Here is a 24,104-nt window from a genome sequence, read left to right as displayed (position 1 = left end):
ATCCTTCATTTGGATTTCCAATTCTCTGCGGTTGTACAGCGGAGGTATTCAACTGATTCTCAGAGTTTTACATTAGTTTACTGTAATCGATGAGTCATGCATGACAAAAAAAAAAGATAAATAGTTGTTAAATATTAAGAATAAGTCAGTAATATATATAATTTGTTTTATGAATACAGGCAGACCACCATGGCAATTTTCCGTGTTTGCATTTAATGTTGGCGCTGTTGGCATACTTTTACTGGTTGTAGTTATGAGATGGACAATAAAATTCTCTTCATGTGATTTTGTATTTTTCTTAAAATTTGTTCTGACACAATTCGTCGACCGTTTCATAATGAGTTAAATTGTAAAAATATGTAAAAAAAATAAGTTTGATCTTCCCTCGAATCTTAAACACGAATATGATTTCTTTTTACAAATTGATAAGAAAACACTTAAGCTATTTGATTATTTTGTTCCTTTTGGCAAGTTTGCTTTATTTAAGCAATAAACTGCATAGATGTGGCAGACCAACTGGTATAACTGCCACATGTGTCACAGACAAACTGAATGGTGCGCGCTAGTGCACCATGATAAGTTTGTCTGTGACACATGTGGCAGTTATACCAGTTGGTCTGCCACATCTATGCAGTCTTTTGCTTAAATAAAGCAAACTTGCCAAAAGGAACAAAATAATCAAATAGCTTAAGTGTTTTCTTATCAATTTGTAAAAAGAAATCATATTCGTGTTTAAGATTCGAGGGAAGATCAAACTTATTTTTTTTACATATTTTTACAATTTAACTCATTATGAAACGGTCGACGAATTGTGTCAGAACAAATTTTAAGAAAAATACAAAATCACATGAAGAGAATTTTATTGTCCATCTCATAACTACAACCAGTAAAAGTATGCCAACAGCGCCAACATTAAATGCAAACACGGAAAATTGCCATGGTGGTCTGCCTGTATTCATAAAACAAATTATATATATTACTGACTTATTCTTAATATTTAACAACTATTTATCTTTTTTTTTTGTCATGCATGACTCATCGATTACAGTAAACTAATGTAAAACTCTGAGAATCAGTTGAATACCTCCGCTGTACAACCGCAGAGAATTGGAAATCCAAATGAAGGATATTGATGTAGATGTNTATATTTCGTGATAAACACGATATATAAATGGCAGTGCAAAGAATATCACTACATTTACTTGCATTTTGATCTAATTTCAATGTTTAGTATTGTCCAATATAGGGAATGACGAGCGATTAACAGGTGCCTATGGTGACAACGCCAGAAAATAGTTTGGGAAGAAAGTACTCAAAATTTAACAGGAAAGCTAGTTAGCGAAGAAGATCACAAATGTTGGAACAGGAACAGCAGATCAGATTTGGTATCTTCCATACCTCTTTGTAAAAGTCACGGAAGAAAACCCCGATTCTTTGGGGGCATAAACCACACCAGAAGTTTTTTTGCGATTATACAGTATTGCAGGCCTACTATTTCTGGAACCTACATTGATTTTGGTATTCAAAGATGATCTGGCAAAATCAAGCAGGTCATATGAAGTAATATGAGGCATGTAAGATTTACAGTAACTGGGTTCCAAAGAGTGAGATCATATTGCACCAACACACCTTTTCCATTTGAACATGCTGTTTTAATGTCTAATACAGCACCTTACCTGTATCGTTACGATCCGCCAAGTTCTATTCTTTGATGTTTCATGGCGAGGCACAGTAACCGGTGACTTGAGATGGGTTTGAAAACGAAGATGCGGCGGACCGTTTGGAGACCAAGTCCCGACCTTTATATTGAAATAGACATGTATATGCATAAAAAACAACTGTAGTAAGTATTATGCATACAATATATAAAATACTTAAAATTACAAAATCGAACTCAAAATCTGCATAGGAAATAACAAATTGAAATGCCGAGATGTCTTAACAACAAAGAGATATCGTGAATCCGACATTTGGTTCCAGAAAGATTATAACAAAAAAATGATTTAAATGTAAAAATATTAAATTGGAAGCTAAATAAGTAAGACAGATAACTTGATTGATATGCAGAGATAAATATTGAAGAGCTCAATATACTCCATCTGAGTTGATATACTGTAATTGAAAAAAAAAAAAGTGAAAAATTTCGAAACTTTTTTTTTGTCTTGTTTATACTCATAAACACAACTATTTACATTTTAGCAACAGTATTTTAAGTACAAAAATTAATCGGTGCTAGACCCGGATTATAACACCGGACTTTATATCACCATATACTGTCGGTCTTACCAAATGATCTACATAATCAACGGAAGTGCCCTTGCCCAACACTCTGCTATAGCGATGTCCATTACGAAATTAAGGGGAGGTTACTATAAATACGAAAACTTGCAGTGCAGTAGGACAGGGATCCTTAACGTATCATTGGACTAACTGTCATCTCTACCTTATCCAGGTGTTTCTTGTACTCTAACTGGTGCACGTCTAGGGTGTAGTCTGTACGCATGCCCTTCTCATCAAACGCCAGTGTCCCTGTCAAACTTTCGTCAGCACGAAGTCGTGTCTGGGAATAAATAATTGTGTATAGGCAATCAATGATGAATTCCATCTAAGGTTGACAAACGCACACACAGAACAAGCTACTGTTCATTAATATAAATTTCTCATGTCACAAAAATTATATTGAATTGATGTTAAATTTAGCAATGCTAAAATATGTTGTTGTTTTCAATTTGTACACAAACGTAGTATTGTGTATGGGCAATCAATGATGAATTCCATCTAAGGTTGACAAACGCACACACAGAACAAGCTACTGTTCATTAATATAAATTTTTCATGTCACAAAAATATATTGAATTGATGTTAAATTTAGCAATGCTAAAATATGTTGTTGTTTTCAATTTGTACACAAACGTAGTTAAGTGTAAATGATACAAGTGAAGTTAATTGTCAGTGCAGTGTAACGGAGTCAATAAGCTGATACACACATCCTTGTACGATTTTTGGTGGTGCTTTTCCTGTTTCATACCACGTGACCTCCTACTTATGTAGTAAAGTTGTGGTCTTTGTAAAATTGAGGTATAGATAGAAATGCATATACCTACTACGGTACAGTGTATATATAAAAAAAAAAAAAAAAATGAAGAAAGGCGATTTTATATGAAATACAATGTAGATGTAAGGAGACATCATCTTGTCTCGAGAACCGATAAAGGTTTGTTTTATGTTTCTTCGTTGAAAATACAAAAACAAATGAGAGGTCAAAGAGACAACAAATTGATCAGCATGTCCTGTTAAATAATTAGTACTTGTTTAACTGATTACCCCTTAGCTGGCGAGGGTACAAAAATAGGACATGTGGGGCGAAATGTAAGTAAACACAGCATATGTTTAACGTGTAAAGAACAAAAATGTCAACTGACATATATAACAGTGTCTACATTTCCCTTAAATCCCTTCAATCGGTGAAAATACGAACTCGCAATAATTGAAAATCTATAACTTAACCTTAACATTTGTTGTTATTATATCCAAAACATTATTCCTGAACGTACATTTTTATCTTTATTTGTTAAAACATACATTTTGGCTCAATGAAGCATTTATTCCAGTTCCTACGTTGAAACAAGCGAAACATAAGCATTGGCCATTTTAATCTAAACACATGAGTAATTTGTACAAATGTGTAGATCAAGTATCAAATTTTCATAACAAAGTACAGCAAAAGTATAAACCCGAAACCAAATTATTGGAACTCACCTCCCGGAATATTCGCATAACCTGTTCCCGTTCCGCTCTACCGGAACCTCCCCGTCGCCCCGCCCTTCCGCTTCCGGAGAAGTGTAAATATCGATTGGAAGTACAACCTCGTTTGTGAAGAGCTAAATTTCCATTCATTTCACGTTTTACCTGATCAAACCCTTCATGTATCAAATTCAGGGTGTCGATCACGAGTGCCTGCTTATACTGTCAAAAGAAAAATAATACAAATAATTTAAAATCTGGTACAACATGAAGTGTTTTGATTGTGTGATTTTGAACAAATGGTATCTTAGTGATTTACTTATATATAATGATTACATATTTTCAATAATAGTACTGAGGAGTATTGTCTATAATAAAGCATTAGTATAATGCAAGTTTTTTAACCCAACAAAAATCTCCAACTACTGTCTCTCCATTCTATTGCCACCTCGCTTACCGCCAACACATGTCAATGTCGTCTCTTTTCCGCCATTAACACTACATATGTTCCTACAGATATATCACCGAATCGCATAATGCTAAACTTTGTTCTGACGATACGTTACGAGGTTTTACTTTAAGATTAAATTCATCAAGTTTAAATGAGAATAATGCGATCAAATTTTATCACAATTCTCAAAAAAAGTGTATTGGCGACAATCTTAACATTGTTCATGACTGCATGTAATACTATACTGATAGAAATGGGGGTTTTGGTGGGGTTTTTTAAGCGTTTGCATACCAGTCTTAAATACAAACCGATACTTAATTACGTTTTTTCTACGTCAAATAGCATCAAACTAATGGCAGCAACTCATGTTTTAGTGCTGTGGCCTTGATGCTTTTTTCATATTTCATTTGTATAGATTTAGTTGCAAGGAATAGTTGTAAAATATGAAAATGCTCAGTATATCATATCTCAAAGTGTATATGGAGACCCTAGCCACTAGAAAGTATTACAGCGCATTTTTTTTTTTAAAGAAGGGCTTTCGTTGTCCTTTTCTCTCATGTCATTTTTCAGGTCAGATAAAGAAGAAATGAAAACTTCAGCAATGGTTCATACAGAGGACTTACCAAGACTAAGTGTTTATTGTATAAAGAAGACTTACCAACAAATTGGGTGTATTCGGATAGAGGTTGAAGTAAAGTTCTTTATTCCTGTTACGTAACTCCGTGTATGACGCCGCTGCCGTATTGATGACGGTGAAACCAGTAATATTGACACCGCCGTACTCAAATTGGGCCAGGTCAAGCTCGTCTATACCCTATGTAATAAACTATAGACTATTTAACAGGTATACAATATCCTTCACAACAGAACTAATTTATACAATTTTGTACGTCAGCTTGTAAAGACGTCATTAGGACAGAAACCACTTCCACATCAGTGTTTTGTAATAGGATAAACAATTTTTCTATCCATACCGATGTTTTGACTTAGAACATGATATGACACCTTTTTAACTTTATACATGTAATCACTATAAATAAACATTGTATTATTGTTGACCATATTTTGCTTTAATTCTAATACATGTGTGACACCAACTGTCATCATATACAGCAATCATAAAAAATGTATTCAATATGTTACTGAGTAATGCAATATATAAACTATGTGCAATGTATTCTTTTTAGTGTGTAACGCAACTTCACAGTGTTTTAAACTGTGCATTCCGTGATTAAAGATATAACAAATTACCAGTTACATGTATATGTATCAGTTAACTGTAAACCAAATCCCAGTCATAAAAACAACTTAAAACGTCTGTACATGTATGTGTTTCTGTCTATCTGTCTGTATGTGTTTCTGTCTACCTGTCTGTATGTGTTTCTGTCTACCTGTCTGTATGTGTTTCTATCTACCTGTCTGTATGTGTTTCTGTCTATATGTCTGTATGTCTTTCTGTCTGTCTACCTGTCTGTATGTCTTTCATTCTATCTGTCTTTCTGTCTATCTGTCTGTATGTCTTTCTGTCTATCTGTCTGTCTGTCTTTCTGTCTATCTGTCTGTATGTCTTTCTGTCTGTCTACCTGCCTGTATGTATTTCGGTCTATCTGTCTGTATGTCTTTCTGTCTATCTATCTGTCTGTCTATCTGTCTGTATGTCTTTCTGTCTATCTGTCTGTATGTCTTTCTGTCTGTCTACCTGTCTGTATGTCTTTCTGTCTATCTGTCTGTATGTCTTTCATTCTATCTGTCTGTATATCTTTATGTCTGTCTACCTGTCTGTATGTCTTTCTGTCTATCCGTATGTATGTCTTTCTGTCTATCTTTCTTTCTGTCTATCTGTCTGTATGTCTTTCTGTCTGTATGTCTTTCTGTTTATCTGTCTGTATGTCTTTCATTCTATCTGTCTTTCTGTCTATCTGTCTTTCTGTCTATCTGTCTGTATGTCTTTCCGTCTATCTATCTGTATGTCTTTCTGTCTATCTGTATGTATGTCTTTCTGTCTATCTGTCTTTCTGTCTATCTGTCTGTATGTCTTTCTGTCTGTCTGTCTGTATGTCTTTGTCTGTCTATCTGTCTGTATGTCTTTCTGTCTATCTATCTGTATGTCTTTCTGTCTATCTGTCTTTCTGTCTATCTGTCTGTATGTCTTTCTGTCTATCTGTCTGTATGTCTTTCTGTCTGTCTACCTGCCTGTATGTATTTCGGTCTATCTGTCTGTATGTCTTTCTGTCTAACTATCTGTATGTCTTTCTGTCTGTATGTCTTTCTGTCTATCTGTCTGTCTGTCTTTCATTCTATCTGTCTGTATATCTTTCTGTCTGTCTACCTGTCTGTATGTCTTTCTGTCTATCCGTATGTATGTCTCTCTGTCTATCTGTCTTTCTGTCTATCTGTCTGTATGTCTTTCCGTCTATCTATCTGTATGTCTTTCTATCTATCTGTACGTATGTCTTTCTGTCTATCTGTCTTTCTGTCTATCTGTCTGTATGTCTTTCTGTCTGTCTCCCTGTCTGTATGTCTTTCATTCTATCTGTCTTTCTGTCTATCTGTATGTCTTTCTGTCTGTCTATCTGTCTGTATGTCTTTCTGTTTATCTGTCTGTATGTCTTTCATTCTATCTGTCTTTCTGTCTATCTGTCTTTCTGTCTATCTGTCTGTATGTCTTTCTGTTTATCTGTATGTCTTTCTGTCTGTCTACCTGTCTGTATGTCTTTCCGTCTATCTATCTGTATGTCTTTCTATCTATCTGTATGTATGTCTTTCTGTCTATCTGTCTTTCTGTCTATCTGTCTGTATGTCTTTCTGTCTGTATGTCTTTCTGTTTATCTGTCTGTATGTCTTTCATTCTATCTGTCTTTCTGTCTATCTGTATGTCTTTCTGTCTGTCTATCTGTCTGTATGTCTTTCTGTCTATCTTTATGTATGTCTTTCTGTCTGTCTACCTGTCTGTATGTCTTTCCGTCTATCTATCTGTATGTCTTTCTGTCTATCTGTATGTATGTCTTTCATTTTATCTGTCTTTCTGTCTGTCTGTATGTTTTTCTGTCTGTCTACCTGTCTGTATGTCTTTCCGTCTATCTATCTGTATGTCTTTCTGTCTATCTTTATGTATGTCTTTCTGTCTATCTGTCTTTCTGTCTATCTGTCTTTCTGTCTATCTGTCTGTATGTCTTTCTGTCTGTCTACCTGTCTGTATGTCTTTCTGTCTGTCTACCTGTCTGTATGTCTTTCTGTATATCTGTCTGTATGCCTTTCTGTCTGTCTACCTGTCTGTATGTCTTTCTGTCTGTCTACCTGTATGTGTTTCTGTCTATCTGTCTGTATGTCATTCTGTCTGTCTACCTGTCTGTATGTCTTTCTGTCTATCTGTCTGTGTGTCTTTCTGTCTGTCTACCTGTCTGTATGTCTTTCTGTCCATCTGTCTTTCTGTCTATCTGTCTTTCTGTCTATCTGTATGTCTACCTATCTGTGACACAGTTCAAACCATACATTCTGAATGAATAGTGTCGTCTCAAAACCGAAAACATTGACTAAACACGTGAATTATGTTTCTAACATTGTACTGACGTCTGTTAAAATCTACGCTTCGTGAAATGGTCTTGTGTTACCAGTGATATCAATATGGTAAGAATGAAACTGAATACAGTTCAATGCTTATACACGTATACAAATTTTGTAGCATGTTATGATAACAAAAGCGTATAAAGACTGCAAATTCTATGCAGAATAAATAAAGTTATTTTAACAATGTAACACGTTTTACGTTTTACAGTAAATATCGTTTATTCTCGTATCAGTTTGCTAGGCTTTAACATTTCTTTGATTCTCAATAAACGGTTATGATATAATACGTTATCATATTAAATTTCTGTGTACATTTATGAAATTCCAATGGATTTAATTTTAATAAAAAATACATAAGGTTATAGAATTACGATAATGAATACAAATATGTTATACTTACCAACCCGCCTATTATATAGTGGTAAGAATCTCTATTCATTCCAACGTTTATAATCTGAAAAATACATTAACAACAACTATGCTTTCAACAGAGCTAGTTGGAATTTCAACGCTTGCAACAGGTTAGCTGTACGATTTTACTTTGAGTTGTCTTTGATCTTATTTCCTTTAGTTTTATTTCAGGAGTTATTGTCTCTTCTCTCATCCCTCCACTAGATCATGGCTCTAAACCAACTTTTTTGTTTTGACGAGCCGTTTAACCTTGAACAAATAAGCATTTCTCTATAGTCACCGACATCATATACTGCAAAGGTGGACAATTTTCGCGTTGTGAAAATATTCGCTTTGAATAAATAAGCGCGAAAATAATCACACCCGATTATTTATTTGTAGTTAGAATATTTAAAATTCAGAACTATAACTAACACGAACATTTGTATCAAGTTAAAGGGTCACAACGCGAACATTTTAACGTGCAAAACCTTTCTCTTTCACGGTATTTTATTACTGATTCAGTTATATGCATTGGCGTATTGTTTTATTATGTGGTAATACAAGACACTTACATGTAAGTTAATCCAATTTCCCAAAATGAAAATATTAAGAGAAGATGCAGTATGTTATATTATAATTATTCAAGAAAGTTCTTGTAAATATGCTGACTTAAACCATGCAGTATGTACATTGTAAGATAACGCTGTTTTACATTTAGCGTTAAAAATACAATAAAAGAGATTATGGTCAGATTATACCTGTTCTAGGGTTTTATTATAAGCTTGTTTTGACGACAGGTCTAGGACAATTCTCTTGGCCATTGCAACCTCCAATTCAGCGTCCGCCCTATCCAGCGATCTCAGTAACTCGTAACAATCTGATACATTTGTTATACGACGTGGTCGGATGGTAAATCGGAGGGTTTTACTTAGGCCTTCGGCAACACCGTACAGGTTTTGAAGACGCTGCAACCCTTTAGTTAAAATTAGAAACAAAAGCATCTTCTTATGCTGTGAATGAATGTGTTTGCTTATACTTTATTTCGCGAACTAATGCCTGTATCTTTTATATGCAACAACCATAATATTCAAGTAAAATTATTAAAGCAAAATTGATATTAATTATGTATCTAATTATTCTTTTCTAGAAATTTTAAATTTCAAATTGGTCTCATTGCGAAGTAACCCGAGAATATTTGCTCTGAATAATTAGTTGATTTACAGTTTTTAGAATTTTTTAAGAAATTTGTCGTTATTAAAAAGATATAAATCCTCACCTTAATTGACAATTGTTTATATATATGGAGCAGTTTTGACTTGCAACATGAGATCGAAACAATTGTGTTGTTACACTGGAGGAAAAGGATGTACTTTGTTTCGATTTGCTGAAATAATTTTGCAGGTTTATAAAAGAAAAATTCTATACTTCAACGCAGAAAGTAAACATGGTCATCATAGCCGAAACGAAAAGTAATTTCAACAACAACAGGAAGGTAACTATCATCAAACCAATCGGAAAACACAAAGTAAATCTTCACAAGTACATTTATTGAGTAGTTTTGAAATTGGTGAATTAAATAATAATTTATAATAAATATTCAAGGTTTTTAATCAATATATACCTTCGTCGGAGTCAAAAATATAGTAGAGCATATCCCATCCGTAGAAACGTGCTATGTCCATTATGGCTAGTATGTAGGACGGCATCATGTTGATCTGGTAACGCTGTTCTGTACTAGAGGTGTTACCAAGGGCCGTCGGCAGAAATAAAGGAAGCATCACATTCTCGTTTTGGACCAAGGATCGAACAATATCTTGACTCGACTCAGGACCAAGGATAACAATAGCATGTACAGGCTTCTTCTCGATCGTCTGACATACTGAAACAGGGCAACAATAATGTAAGGTATAACTAACAGTAGTGTTTATTAAGGTGAAAAAAACTTTCGGTGTAAATTAAATAACACTTAGTCACAGATTTAAATATGGCAAGTTTTATGTACACTCCAAACAAGCCTGTAAATCGTATACCAGATGATCGAAGGCTGGTTTACTGATATTGACCAACTGTCGATTAGGGTAGAGTACACATGTATATATATCTATCATTTAATCAGGTCCATATAACCACATATAGACGAAAACGTCATTGTAATATTAAATACTAAATAGTGTTTAAATCTTTCAACAAAGTATTTACCAACTGTTTCTAAAAATTGTAACACCAGAGTCAATATCACAAATCGCAAACCACCACGTGATTATGAAGCAACATATGAGGATGTTGGGAAAAAATATGCGTCATCTAATATTTATATATATCTTGGCCTAACATTTAAGTCATATAGGTGAAACGTACATCTATGTGATTAACTTACTGTTCCCTCAATAATATACGCATGATACACGTATGTTGCCAAACAATATTCATCGATCGCTACTGTTGAATATTAACGAGCGTATCTGAAGATGTAACCCCTAAATCAGTATAAAGTCCCACTTACCACGCCAAGTGCCATTAAACTGTTAATGTTTTATCCATTACTTAAGTGATTTTAGGAATATTGGCATAATGATGAGTTATAATTCCTATAAGTTAGACAGTTATAAATTGAAATCAAATATGTAATTACTATGCTACATTGTAATGTGTATCCTTAGTTTTCGTTGTATATAAAACCATACACAAATATGGGGTTTGAACAGTTGATCTATTACATGCCTAAAACCTTACATAATATTGAAATGTCTAATTCCTCATACATATTGTCTTATCTCCCCGTTATTTTGAGGTTATTCAGTGAAGTCGAGGACTATTGGGACACGTGATTTTGGGATTCCACTGATATTTTGGAACAGTTCCAGACTATTGATTCTAAGGGTGTACGTTCAACATTTTATGACTCCTAGTAGTGCTGAAAAGCGAAGCGCCCGGTACAACAACATCAACCATAAAAAATGCCAAATACCCCGACAAAAGGACTGGTTAATGTTAACTTTGGTAAACTCCAGAATACTCGAGGGAATTCTTACTATAATAAATAAAAGCTTCCAATAATTGACGAAGAGTATGCGTCTGCTTTGCTCCCCTATGAATGCTTTACCTAACCAAGACCTACTAGATTTAATAGAGAAGTGAGTCATAGGCGGACAAAAACTAACAATAGCAGAAACACCAGAGTACCCAACGAACAAATCATGTGAACGTTTACTTATAATTTATATCTTAAAGTACACGTCCCATAGGAGTTCCATCCGGAACAAGACTATAGTTCAGTATAACTGAATTGCCTTTTGAGGATATACTTTTATTGTGACCCGTTTAGTTAAATTGAAAGTTGTCTTCAATTCAAACACTACTAAACTTCGGAATCTAAAACGCAATGACAATTCGTATGGAATGTTTAAGTTATATAGGCGCGGAATTATACCAGTCAAAATACTCTGACATTTGAAAACAGCATTTGACATTTGGGATCTTACATGTATGCTTATCAAGTACTTTTCTTTTGACTCTTTTGCTAGAATTAACAGAAATTAATTTCAAATGAAATATTTAGTTTACTTGCTTCCCGTACATTTTTGCAAGACAGCGTAACTGTCTCTCAGATCCACTTCGATCTTGGTTCCATCAAACGACACATTCGAATTTAAGTTGCGCTCATTGATGGATCTCACTGTATACTCCAGGGCGGTCTGTAGTTCGTTAAAGTCTTCCGATTCGGTGTGTTGGATGACGGCTGAAACAAAGAAGAATATCATTCAACGATTAACAAGATAACAAGGAAATACCTAAGTGTAAACAAAACTATAATTCACACTTAAAATCGATTAACAGGAACAAACTAAGAACAAAGTGAAAATAGGAGACCCTTGAAAAAGTCCATGGAGATAAGTTGTTTCTGATTGTTTAGCATCTTCTGTTCAATCGATGGCATCCGTCATGTCAATTTATGTTAATTGAAAGGAATTTCATGTTCTCAAAGTTGAAACCAGGGTAATGACAAATATAACAAAAATATAAGCATGTTTATTATTTAGATTTATTTTAGTTAAATCTGGTGATATTTTTGTTAATACTAATGTTCCTATTTTTTCAGTATGACCAAGATATTTTAACGCGCACACATTTGATGTCGAAAATATAATCGATGATTACGAAACTCCAGTTGGCATAATTTACTGAGACCGGAATAAACGCTCAAATTTAATATATATCAAATAAATGCATTTCCAATATTCATATAGTATATGCAATGAAAATAATCGATAACTGTTTGTTAAATAGTTGTATGAGATAATATTAAGGAGGAATAAACACTCACTACCAAAAACTCTTTAAGCAATTCCCAATTTTCAAAGGATATTATGATTGTTTTATCTGAAATATGTTGTAACTAACTTGTGCCCATAACTAGTTTTATAGAATACTTTGGCCGAGGTTTGGAAAAACCCTCAAACTGAAGGTGTGCTCAATGTTAACCAAAAACATCATTGTAGCCACGTATGTTCTATGGACGCATACATGGTTTTGTCATATTGTCTATTAACAAGTATGTGACCGCTTTGGAAGCAAATTGAGTTGCTCTGAATACATAGCAATACACATTCAAGGTGCTAAAAGGAGTAACACACCGACAATGAATAATATTGGTCATTACATAAACTACCATTTAAGCTGGCGCCAGTAATGGAAATAGACTGGAGTATGATATGTAGGCATCCAATTTAAGCATTTAAGAAGTACACAAACACATTCCCATATGCTGCAAAATGTAAAAATATTTTATTCTTTATCATAATATAATAACATATTAAGGATTACCTCAAAAGAGTATATCGCATCATTTGTTTAAAAAATATATATTGTCTCATATTTTGAATCTATATCTTAGTTTTATTTAGAGACAATACAGAACACTTTTATTAGATTATAAAATCACTTAACAATAACCTGCACTGTGTGCATATTTCAGTAAAAGTGCCAAATAACCAAGCAATGCTTTTATTCTAATTTCAAACCTGATGTTTGCCAGTTATATAACATCTGACTTGTCAACGAAGATGGTCAGATGATATTGACAATACCATGACGCAGTTTAACGCATTGTGAGTTCAAAACTCCCTATCAGAGAAAGTTGTAGAGTAAAAGCCTTCCTCTCATGAAACGTCATACATATTATACTCATATAAAAGCGTAACTTCTTCGTTGATCGTGTCTCATATACTGATTGAATGTACCAATTTATGACTGATTCGAGAAAAATATTAAGGTCCTGATAGGACAACATTGTTATTAACAATCCATCTTTTTCATTTTTTTTTTAGTATTCAACGTAATATTGCTTTGTACCATAGGATTTTTACTCTTAATTTTCGTTTTCGTAAAAATATATATCCCAAAATGAATATCAAATTAATCCAATTTACTCCTGAAATCTGCAAAATAAGAGACCTCGAAAACAAGATGTTGTATACAATACAAAAATGAACTATGTTGTGTTCTATATACAGGTTTTAACTTCTTGCCATTTTGTTTCTTGTTGAGTATTAAGTTGTGTACGTGCTATTTTTTATTGCTTTCTGGCTCAATATATTTTTACTGTTGGGAACAGTAATCAACTAATCAAATAACAATCAAAGTGTAGTGCACACAGTGGAACTGTTTATTCTCATTTATTCAGAAGATCTAAATAATTTGCCTCTAAATTGCTATATTTACGTTTACTTCATGAAACAAAAATGAATACTATGTACATTGGAAACCAAACTTTTTATCTATAAGTTCTAACCTGAATGTGCGTGATCATTTATTGTGTCTTTATTTTTCAATTGAGCAAAATGATTTCTGTCAGAATGATTGTCATACATATATGTAGCTTTATAAATTAGGTCGAAAAGCCGAATTCCAAATCACAGTGTAGCGGAGGTAGCGAACACTATAAAACAACCGTAGCGCATCCTTCTCCACGGAAATATGTTTCTACGAGTTCCATTGCCTGTAATCTCTATTCTTCGTCAAAACATTCTCCTTTGTTTTCCATATTACTATCATTTACCTATTTATGAGTCCACAAAATGATTTAGGTCATTGTCAGATTAATTTCATGAATTGTTATACAAAACTAATGTTGTGTTACTAGTTTATGTTACATTTAAAGCAGAGGTGAAACCGATTACATAAACTATTTGGTCTAAACCTTCAGCACCCCTACAAGTACTTGTATCTAGTCTAAATATGATGAACTATGCAAGTACATTTAACCCCAAATAACATTCTCTGTATGTTTTTCAATTTTGTCAATAGGTTGATGTAATTTTGGAAGCATTTTGCTGTAAGATGATGATATCAGAGAAATTGTAACGTTTTTGTGTCAATCATTTTCATTTTGTAAGTGTAACGTAAGCTAACATAAATCAAGTGCATAACAATATAATTTATCAATATAAAGAATTATTTAAACAATCTTCATCACCAACGTGTTTGCAAATATTGTTGTATGTATTCTTACACTCAAGCATCAAATTGATTTGTGTAATCTTGATCTCCAAAGCACTTGTAAACACACTGCTTTAATGTCTTGGTATTCAAGCAGCATCTAGATATCGATGTCGCACTCGTGCAAACAAATTCAGCGAGCTGTTTATCCTACAGATCAATCTATGGGGATATCTGTGGCAGCCAGCCCCATTACCGCGTTTGAAGCTTCTGTGTGTAAATAATTTCATTTTAGAGGAGAGAGAAAATCGATAATGTCCGCTCGTTATTTTCTTTTGGTAAATTACAACTTTCTTCCCTAGACCTGCTGTTTTAATTCAATGATTGCACTGGAGTATCATATGTGCTTTGGTGATAAACGGTGATTACGGCTTCCACAGAAATTCAGCAGGATGGATGAAAATGTTGTCCATACCATATCATCAACAACAGAACAACCGTTGTGCCGTATCAGTTAAAGCATATGTTAGGCCTTAAAAGTATACTCTTGCTTGGCGTTGTCATAGAAATGTGAGAATATTGACAGTTAGTTGTCATCTTGCAATGTGAGAACTATTCATTATGATCTCAGCTAAAGTAAGGCAAAGATTGACAGACCAATACAAGAAGTAAGATAGTTACACGCCGTTTTATGTAATAAACCAGCATCTATAATTTTGACATGTCTTAGAATTTTCAGAAATGCTACATCCTTAAGGTATTCCGAAGGCATGTTATTATCTTAACTTGCAATTTACGTATGACGTATGCGTAGTCAGTATGGACTTATCCCTCAATATATGTATTCAACTTACATTTTAATAATAAAAAAAGTTGTGTCTGTACCAGTTTGCAGAAAAAACGAAGGTCATCATGAACGTGCATAAAAGTAGATCTGGATATTTTGAACAAATGACTATACAAACATGTGCTTGATAGCCACTCTTATGTCTATGTCGTACTGACATGGTACATTACATACACACTTCATTATTAATTTCAAATTAACCTGTGCTCCTCTATTTTAAGTGAATTTCATATAAGTAAGAGGGTTTGCGCACCTCTCCTCCGTTTCAACAGTAGTTTATGGATTTTCGGCCCCTAGAATTACCATAAATGAGTCATATAAAGAGGAAACAGCTGTATGTACAGTTTAATTCATTTTCAGCATACTGTATCTATTTACAAATTGCATAGGCATAATTACATAAGTGTGTGACTTACGGTCATCTTTCAATATTTTCCAATTATTTACGTCATATGCATACAGTCAGTAACATGACTGACATATCGTGTATTTGACATAACAATCTATTGATTCCCAAAATAAATTATAGGAAGTTCTGTCTAGCATGCAACCCTATCGAGTTTAATTCATTTCCAGCTGATGTGTTAGAGTAGGCGGCTATGGAAAGTTATAAGATGATAGAGGGATTTCAAACGAATCCCTTGTGAAATTGAACCACGGCATCTGCGTATGATGGACGGAGCTAGGAATATACAGTCTCTGTTACAACGCTGCTGAAGTTCACACAACAGTGACAGACTGCTTGGGTCACTTGTCTAGCCTTCTTGAGAAGCCTGCTGTGTCTTTTGTATATTGAAAATGGACAGCAATGTTGAACGTAATAGGCAATTTCGTATTTTAAACACATTTCGCGCGATAAAGACGTACATTACCGCTTATATCAAACCCTTATTAGATCAAATGTGTGTTTGTGAAGACTGAGCATGGTGCCTGAAAGCAATCCCCTAAAGACTTACGTGTTTGCGAGGAAAGCCATTTGTTATTGCGTTTGGTTTCCCAATGAGCACAAACGAGTCCTCTTACAATTTGCGGATAGGCAAGTTAATGTTTCGGAATAGAGGTCGAACACTACATTGTACGCTAAGGAAATTGAGCAGAAGATGGTGAAGTGCTTTGAGTTATTGCCTCCGTGATGCCGGCGATACTAGCTTAATCCAGTAGGTTGGTCACGAGCGAAGCACTCAGGTTATATACACCACAGTCATAAACAGTAATGAAGTGAAAAACTGAACTGGTTTGATTTTTCCCATTTGCAATAAAGCACAACATTGTAATCCTACATGAGGCTGCGAACAGCTTACTATCTTTCCTTATTGTATCTTGGAAAAAACGTGACATAAAACAGTGTTTGTTATGTAAACAAATTAAAGAATCATATAAAAGAGCTAACTTAATGCTGAAAATAATGCACTGATTTTCAAAACTAACTGTTGTTTATTAAGAAGACATAGTGTTACACGCAAACGGTTTTAACAACTTATATAAGGGAAATACTGATATTAATGATCCGAACTTCAATATTGCCTGTTTGAAAACAAAATACAAAGCAAAAATAACTTACTATACAATTTGTTATATGATCACAGTTATATAACAGGTCCTCTATATACTCCATCTCGTATTAAACAAACAACAACCATGATATATGCAGGTAGCTACGCGGCCGATAGAATTTATCATAATTGCATTTGATGCGATAAAGACGTTTCCATACAATTATGACAAATTTTATTTATCTATAAAAACCAATCGCGCCACCCAACCTGAACTCCTTTCGGAAGCAGGAGGTGTACCAGCCCGTCTATGCTTCAAGTTTTTGTTTTTTGTTTCGCTGGGATTTCTATACATCCAACATAAATACGATTCCCATATATTCTCATTGTATTAATGTACATTACATTCTATATGAAATAAATTTAAATTCAATTCAGATTTAAAACTTGTACGTTCCTTCTACGTCCGAAGCTAGAATGACACAATAACAACCACTCGTGTCCTACCCCAAACACATGCTCCATCCTCATTGGTCAATACCAAATCGCAAGAACTACTCGCCCTAATACGATCCTCACGTACCAATAGGACAAATATTACGCGCTATTCTCCGAAACGCACGCAAATTAAATAATAAGTCGTTAATAAATTATTGAAAGCGATGGCAAATGTCACAATGCCACATCGCCACAATACAATGGTCGTCCTAGAATTAGAACTACTGAAATACTTTGCACCGGGAAATTTTCGCTGTTGTTAAATTAAGCCTTTTTCGCCCTTCGTAATGATTGCGAATTTATCATTACATCGAATATAAATAAACAGCATAATAAACATATATATTAAATGTAAAGTGCGACATTAACATTGAGCGATTATTGATTGCATGGGCGAAGAACGCAATATTGACCAGGCGGAAATGTCCCGGTATACGGGACCACATTTTTATTATACTACAGTGATATATTTGTTTTGTGTTGTCGGCAATACTTTGAGCTTAATTAATTATCCATATCTTGCAGGACAAGGAGATATATAGTCCACCACCATTTAAGTCTGACAAATACAAGCACACACGGGAAGTTGGCTTTGTAGACTTGTCTGGACATTTGTTGGATTCTGTCAATGTCCCAGATAACACAAACTCACACAAATTGCACTCAATCTCGGCCTGCAGCAAGAAAGTAGGAAATAATAGAAACTTTGCTGCACTACAGTCTTAAATAAACTCGTTGAGTATCACTGCTTAGACATATGGACTGAACGTTTTATTTTCTACAATAGTTTTTTTTTTTTTTAAATAATATAGCAAATTTTAAATCTCTTTTAAAACAGTAAATGTATATGCAATTCCATACGATCTGAAAACTGTTCCGAAAATATAAATGACCATATCAAATTCAATATATTCAATTGGCGTTTATGTTTTTATCTTTTCATTTGTTTGTCAGAAGCCATTTCTTTTATAATTTATTCACTGACATTTTCTGACGTTGTAATGACACCTTCTTTATTGATTGGCCGTTGATTGGCCGTTAAGCATATAAAAAAAAAAGATAAAGAAGAAGGAAAATAAATGAAGAAAAGAGGGAAGAAGGTGAAGAAAAGAAGAAGTAGTAGAAGAAAAAGTCGGGGAAGAGGAAGAAGAGGAGGAGGAAGAAGAACGTATATTTATAGGAAATGTTTTCGTGTATGACGTCAACATACCATAGCGTCTATAAATGACATGGGATGTATTGTAAAGTACATGGAAGGCAGGCTCAGGCAGATAGCCAAATTACTATGCATACACTTGGGTATCACTGGTGGTAAAGATATAATGCTATTTCACGCCCCGTGTGCTACATTATGGACGACGAGAACGGAAACATGATACAATCGCTCGTCCAGCGAAAATACGAAAATAAGACTATGGATCCAAGACACGCTCTGCAGAGTGCCAATCACGGACGGAAGCACAAAATGATGCCTGTACACATCAGAATGGAAGTGATCGCCGATAATAGCAACACAACTAGACTAGTGGTATCTTGTTATACAACTGACAGCTTTCAATTTTTGCTATATATGATGTACATATGTTGTGGACAGATAAACGTTACACACATGTAATTGAACCTTTATGAACCTTTAACATTTGCTAATTAAACACTGCATCATACAGCTGCTTCGTCCTTCCAAGACTCATCGATGATGCTAGGGGCCGAGAATTTCGAAACCCAAATAATCTAAACTACAGTTGAAACGGATGGACAGGTGCGTAGAATCACTTAAATATGAATTAAAAAAAACTTAGAGGAGTCATGAAATTAAATAAGCTATAAAGTATGTCTAGTAAGAGGCATGCCACTACTAAAAAGAGGTAATTGTGGCCATCAAGGTCACAGCAAGCTGCGGGGACTAAATGACCCACCAGCAGTGTTTAACACTTTGTATCTTTTAAGACGAACGTAATATACACACATGTGATTTCGCCTTTAAAATTTGGTATTAGAAACAGATACAGGTGTAATCACAATTATACCCGGTATATTCTTAACCTTACTTCGTTCTCGTTGTAATTAGCTGGTGTCTATTGTATCAGGATGTTTCTTTAGATCAAGGCAAACAATTTCTAACATCAATTAAACCAACACCTTAATCTATCCTTTTTTGGAGATCGAAAGCTTATTTTTGGCATTCAAATCTGAGAAACCAGTGGAGTCCCCTTTTTTACATGTAAAGATAGCTCCACAAGTAATTGTGGACATCCATCTGAAAATGCCTTTTCGCACTTTTTAGAATGCCAACTTTTTACAAATGTATGACGTATTCTGTTAAATATGCTGCAAAATTAGTTTTTTTTATATATGAATACCAAAGCTTACCCTGGACCTTTGTATTAGATGTATGCAAACATTCATTAAATCCACCAACATTTATTGAAATCATTTTTTTATTTAATTCAACAATATGCCAGGTTTCATTGCAACCTTGCTGTTGTTAATATATGATGAAAGAAGGCGATAATAAGTTGTTATCAACTTATATCTAATCTCTTGTCAGCGTTTGGCAATAGATATGTTTAAACTTAGCTACAGTACCAGGAAGTTGTAATTTAACTTTCACTAAATTAATTTAACGAAAAGAATAAGAACATGTTTATCTTGATTAAGTGAGATACAGTAAGAGTTATACACCAATGTCATAATGCGATGCAATCCAAAAAGGATTCTTTTTTTACAAAGAAAAACGTGAATCCTAGCGATTCATATCACAGCATAATCCTGGTTCATAATGGGAAAGGAAATCATTGTTCACAGCTGAAATTGGCACCTCGACCTTTGACTTATCACTGATCAATTCTAACAGGGCTGACAGACAAGCGGTCTTTGGAGAAATCAAAACCATAGAAATGATATTCTTTCCTAATCTATATATGACATAGCAGAATGGAACATGCTGAGTATCCTAGGCAACACAATGGTCCTGGTCGTTATCAACAGCCTCCGTCAGATGGTGATAAATTGCACTATGCTGCCGCCCAATCGTTAGCCACGTAGAGACAGAGTTCAGTGATTTTTATATCTCCCGTTTTACATTCAACTCTCAAAACGAAAGTCACATTAAAACCAGACACTGTAAGAAAATAGTTTTCGTGTGTTGCTAATTTTAGCTATGTTAGCGGAAAATCTATTTAGAAAAAATAAAGCAGCTGTTTGGAATTGTCATTATGACAATTTTTTAAATAGCTCATAAATATGATAAATATTAAGATAAATGTTAAAAAAAATAAAACAAAAATCTGGTTTATTACGTTATTTTGAAAAGTCTGTCAAAATTGTAATCAACACAATAATTACAGTATTGCGGAGGAACTCCACACATCAAGTGTAAACCACAGAGTGCAAACGATAGAGTATAAACCATAAAGCGTAAACCATATAGTATAAAACATAGGGTGTAAACCATAGAATACAAACCATAGAGTAAAACTATAAAGTGTAAACGATAGAGTATAAAAGAGAGAGTAAACGGAAGAGTATAAACCATATGGTGTAAACCATAGAGTATAAAACAGAGGATAAACCATAAAGTATAAAACATGGAGTGTAAACAATAGAGTACAAAACATAGAGTGTAAACAATAGAGTATATAACATAACTTATATAAAACATAAAGTGTAAAACAAACCGTATAAAACATAGAGTGTAAACCACAGAGTATAAACAAAGAGTGTGAACCATAGAGTATAAAACATAGAGTCTATATCATAGAGTATAAAACATAGAGTGTAAACCATAGAGTATAAACATAGAGTGTAAACCATATAGTATAAAACAGAGTGTAAACCATAGAGTGTAACGTATAGTCTAAAACATGGAGTGTAAACAATAAAGTACAAAACATAGAGTGTAAACCATAGAGTGTAACCTTATAGTATAAAACAAAGTGTAAACCATATAGTGTAACCATAGAGTATAAAACAGTGTAAACAACAGAGTATAAACAAAGAGTTTGAACCATAGAGTATAAAACATGGAGTCTATACTATAGATTATAAAACATATGGTATAAACAATAGAGTATAAACATAGAGTGTAAACCATAGAGTATAAAACAAAGTGTACGGCATAGAGTGTAACTATATAGTATAAAACAAAGTGTAAACCATAGAGTATAAACATAGAGTGTAAAACATAGAGTGTAAACAATAGAGTGCAAATCATAGCATATAAAACTAAAATGTTCAATATTGAGTGCAAAACATAGAGTGTAATTATATCAACATGACTTAAAATTAAGAAAAATTAAAGTGAAATAAATGCTTGTTATAGAAATCTACGTTAGAAGTTTAAGACAGACAGTTGCATGTAAACTCTTTTTTTTTAAGAGATTGTTGTTTCTCCATCATGAAGTCTTACTAGTTATACTTGGCTATAAATATCCAGCGTGAAGACGTCATTGATAACAACGCGTTATAATGAAAACATGTAATATCTAGATATAATATAAAAAGTTGTTTTAAAAGTCTGGTACAAATACATTTTTTTCTTTCGAAGTTACAAACAAGTATGATAGTGTTCTTTAAATTGATATTTTAAAAATGACATATTTTGTCTTTTCATCAATCTAGAATCGACGAATAAGTGACTGCACCATCATACCGGGGGTTAAACATTGTAAAAGATCCAAACATCATGGCTGACCAATACACAAGCTTCGAATTCTAAACTCTGTTTCCGTTGATTGCTCTAAATTATACAAAAATGTTACTCCGGTTTTAACACAATTATGAAAATATTGATTTGATTCTATGCGTATAGGATTTTTTTTATCATACATTGCGTATGATGTATCTGATGTTATCTAAAGTGCTATGGAGTTTGAACAAATACCAAGTATTCGCTTCTGAAGCCAGTAGAGATGACCTCCTCCTGTGTTGCCTCTCTAATTACATTCAACATAATAGACGGTAATGGGTTTTGTACCAGGAATAAAATAGAGGCAGCGGAATTTTAACCAAATTTATTGATTTTCAACACGACGAACGAGCATAGCGCTACATCATGTGCAAAATAATTTCCCAACGGCGGTGTCCGTTTATTTTCACTTAACACTTCTTTTTTTGCTGTCAGCAACCACCTATGAGCGACATTATACAAAACGTATATATTGAATGTCAAACTTTCAATAGAAAAATCAAATTACTTTGAAACCCAACGTGAATTGATAAAATGGAAATTCGCCATAAAAAATATTACACGTACACGAGGGGGGGGGGGGGGGGGGGGGTCATTGAAATGTCTAGTGTACAGTTTTATTTTCTACTAAGATGTACATTCGATTAAAAATGTTTCGGTGAAATTTCAATACCCATTACAAGGTGTCGAAATTGTCTGTCAATTAGAAATGGTACGGAAGAAATCTATTAGTGTACTTTTATCAGCATCGGCTGTCGACATTTTATTGTATTATATGTAATTAAATGTTTGTCAAAGAAAAAATTCAACTCCAATTCAATTTTTACAGTGTATAGCAGAGCAAAATTTCGATATCAGATTGTATCGGTACAAGTACAGTATATTAGTTAATGCAGCAATTTCTTAAAAAAATATATTAAAAAAATGGTGTTTATTTAAAATTAAAAAATACATTCTAACAACTTTTGTTGTTCCGGATGGTAGCGTGCAGGAGGTTCAATGTAGAATGAAACCACGGAGTACCCAGAGAATACATATGTGGTTGGGTAGGCAACTGATGCCTCACGACGTCCCATCGGGAAATCAAACCCCGGCCGTCTTGGCGAAAGACGAGTGCGTTATCCACTGTGTCACTCGACCAATCTAAATGATAAGTACTGTTTTTTTCACCTGATATACTGAAGTAAAAATGTATTGTAGTATGCTACAGAATGTAGCTAGATTACAAGAAATTAAAGGTAAAGAGTACCACCAGAGACGTACGTCTATAGTACTACTATCTAAGTTATAATCACACACGAAGAGTTCCGAGTAGTTCCGACCTGGAATAGTCTCCCTTCTATATAGACGACAACTCAACCAAAGTAAATTCCCCTAACAACTTATGCATATTTCAATTTCTTTCCGTAGGCTTTGAGGAAATTAATTTTGGACACTCATTCTGAAATATTCGTTTATGATAACAGGATGGCATCATTGATAAAGTGTGACGCATTGCGATGTAAAGGCCCTGATTTCGACCTCTGCATTTCGTTTTCTAATTTCCCTTTTCAAACATTCAAAATGAATCGCATTAATGTGATTTTGATGGGTTGTATTTGCTTTGAAAAAAAGACTTAGATAAAATATGTACAATAGTGACAACGTTAAAAATATAATTCAACCTGGTGATTCCCTTTACCATAAAGGATTTTATCGTTAGATATAAAGGTTACTGGCATAATGAAAACAAGAAAAAATTCAACCCCTGTTATATAAATATATCACGCGTAATATAAATCATGAACTCAGAAAGCTTTCAGTGTCCTTGTTTTACATGAGAACATGCATGTACATTATACGAAAATCCTTGTTTGACAAATTCGGTAAACGACTCGCCTATGCCGTGATCTGAAGCCGTGCATATCGATTTTTTGGTTACACTGGTGGTACTACTGTCTTCGGTACCTACAGCGCTTTGCCCAGGTCTGAATGATGGGGGGTAAG

General features: G+C 34.0%; 1 protein-coding gene across 2 annotated transcripts in view; it reads right to left on the bottom strand.

Annotated features, from left to right (window-relative positions):
• Positions 1–24,104, bottom strand: part of LOC110466740 (glutamate receptor 2-like) — a 45,653-nt gene that overhangs the window by 12,404 nt on the left and 9,145 nt on the right. For both annotated transcript variants that reach the window (XM_021523460.1, XM_021523462.1), the window contains exons 2-9: positions 11,733–11,894; positions 9,777–10,034; positions 8,914–9,128; positions 8,163–8,216; positions 4,854–5,009; positions 3,760–3,966; positions 2,444–2,560; positions 1,677–1,799 (exon numbers count right to left, since the gene is read on the bottom strand). In XM_021523460.1, the coding sequence (XP_021379135.1) occupies positions 1,677–1,799; positions 2,444–2,560; positions 3,760–3,966; positions 4,854–5,009; positions 8,163–8,216; positions 8,914–9,128; positions 9,777–10,034; positions 11,733–11,894 (1,292 nt within the window). The remainder of the gene's footprint in view (positions 1–1,676; positions 1,800–2,443; positions 2,561–3,759; positions 3,967–4,853; positions 5,010–8,162; positions 8,217–8,913; positions 9,129–9,776; positions 10,035–11,732; positions 11,895–24,104) is intronic.

The sequence above is a fragment of the Mizuhopecten yessoensis genome, unplaced genomic scaffold (genome assembly GCF_002113885.1).
Source record: "Mizuhopecten yessoensis strain PY_sf001 unplaced genomic scaffold, ASM211388v2 scaffold11143, whole genome shotgun sequence".
Classification (NCBI taxonomy): Eukaryota; Metazoa; Mollusca; class Bivalvia; order Pectinida; family Pectinidae; genus Mizuhopecten; species Mizuhopecten yessoensis.
This window is presented reverse-complemented; position numbering and strand designations above follow the sequence as displayed.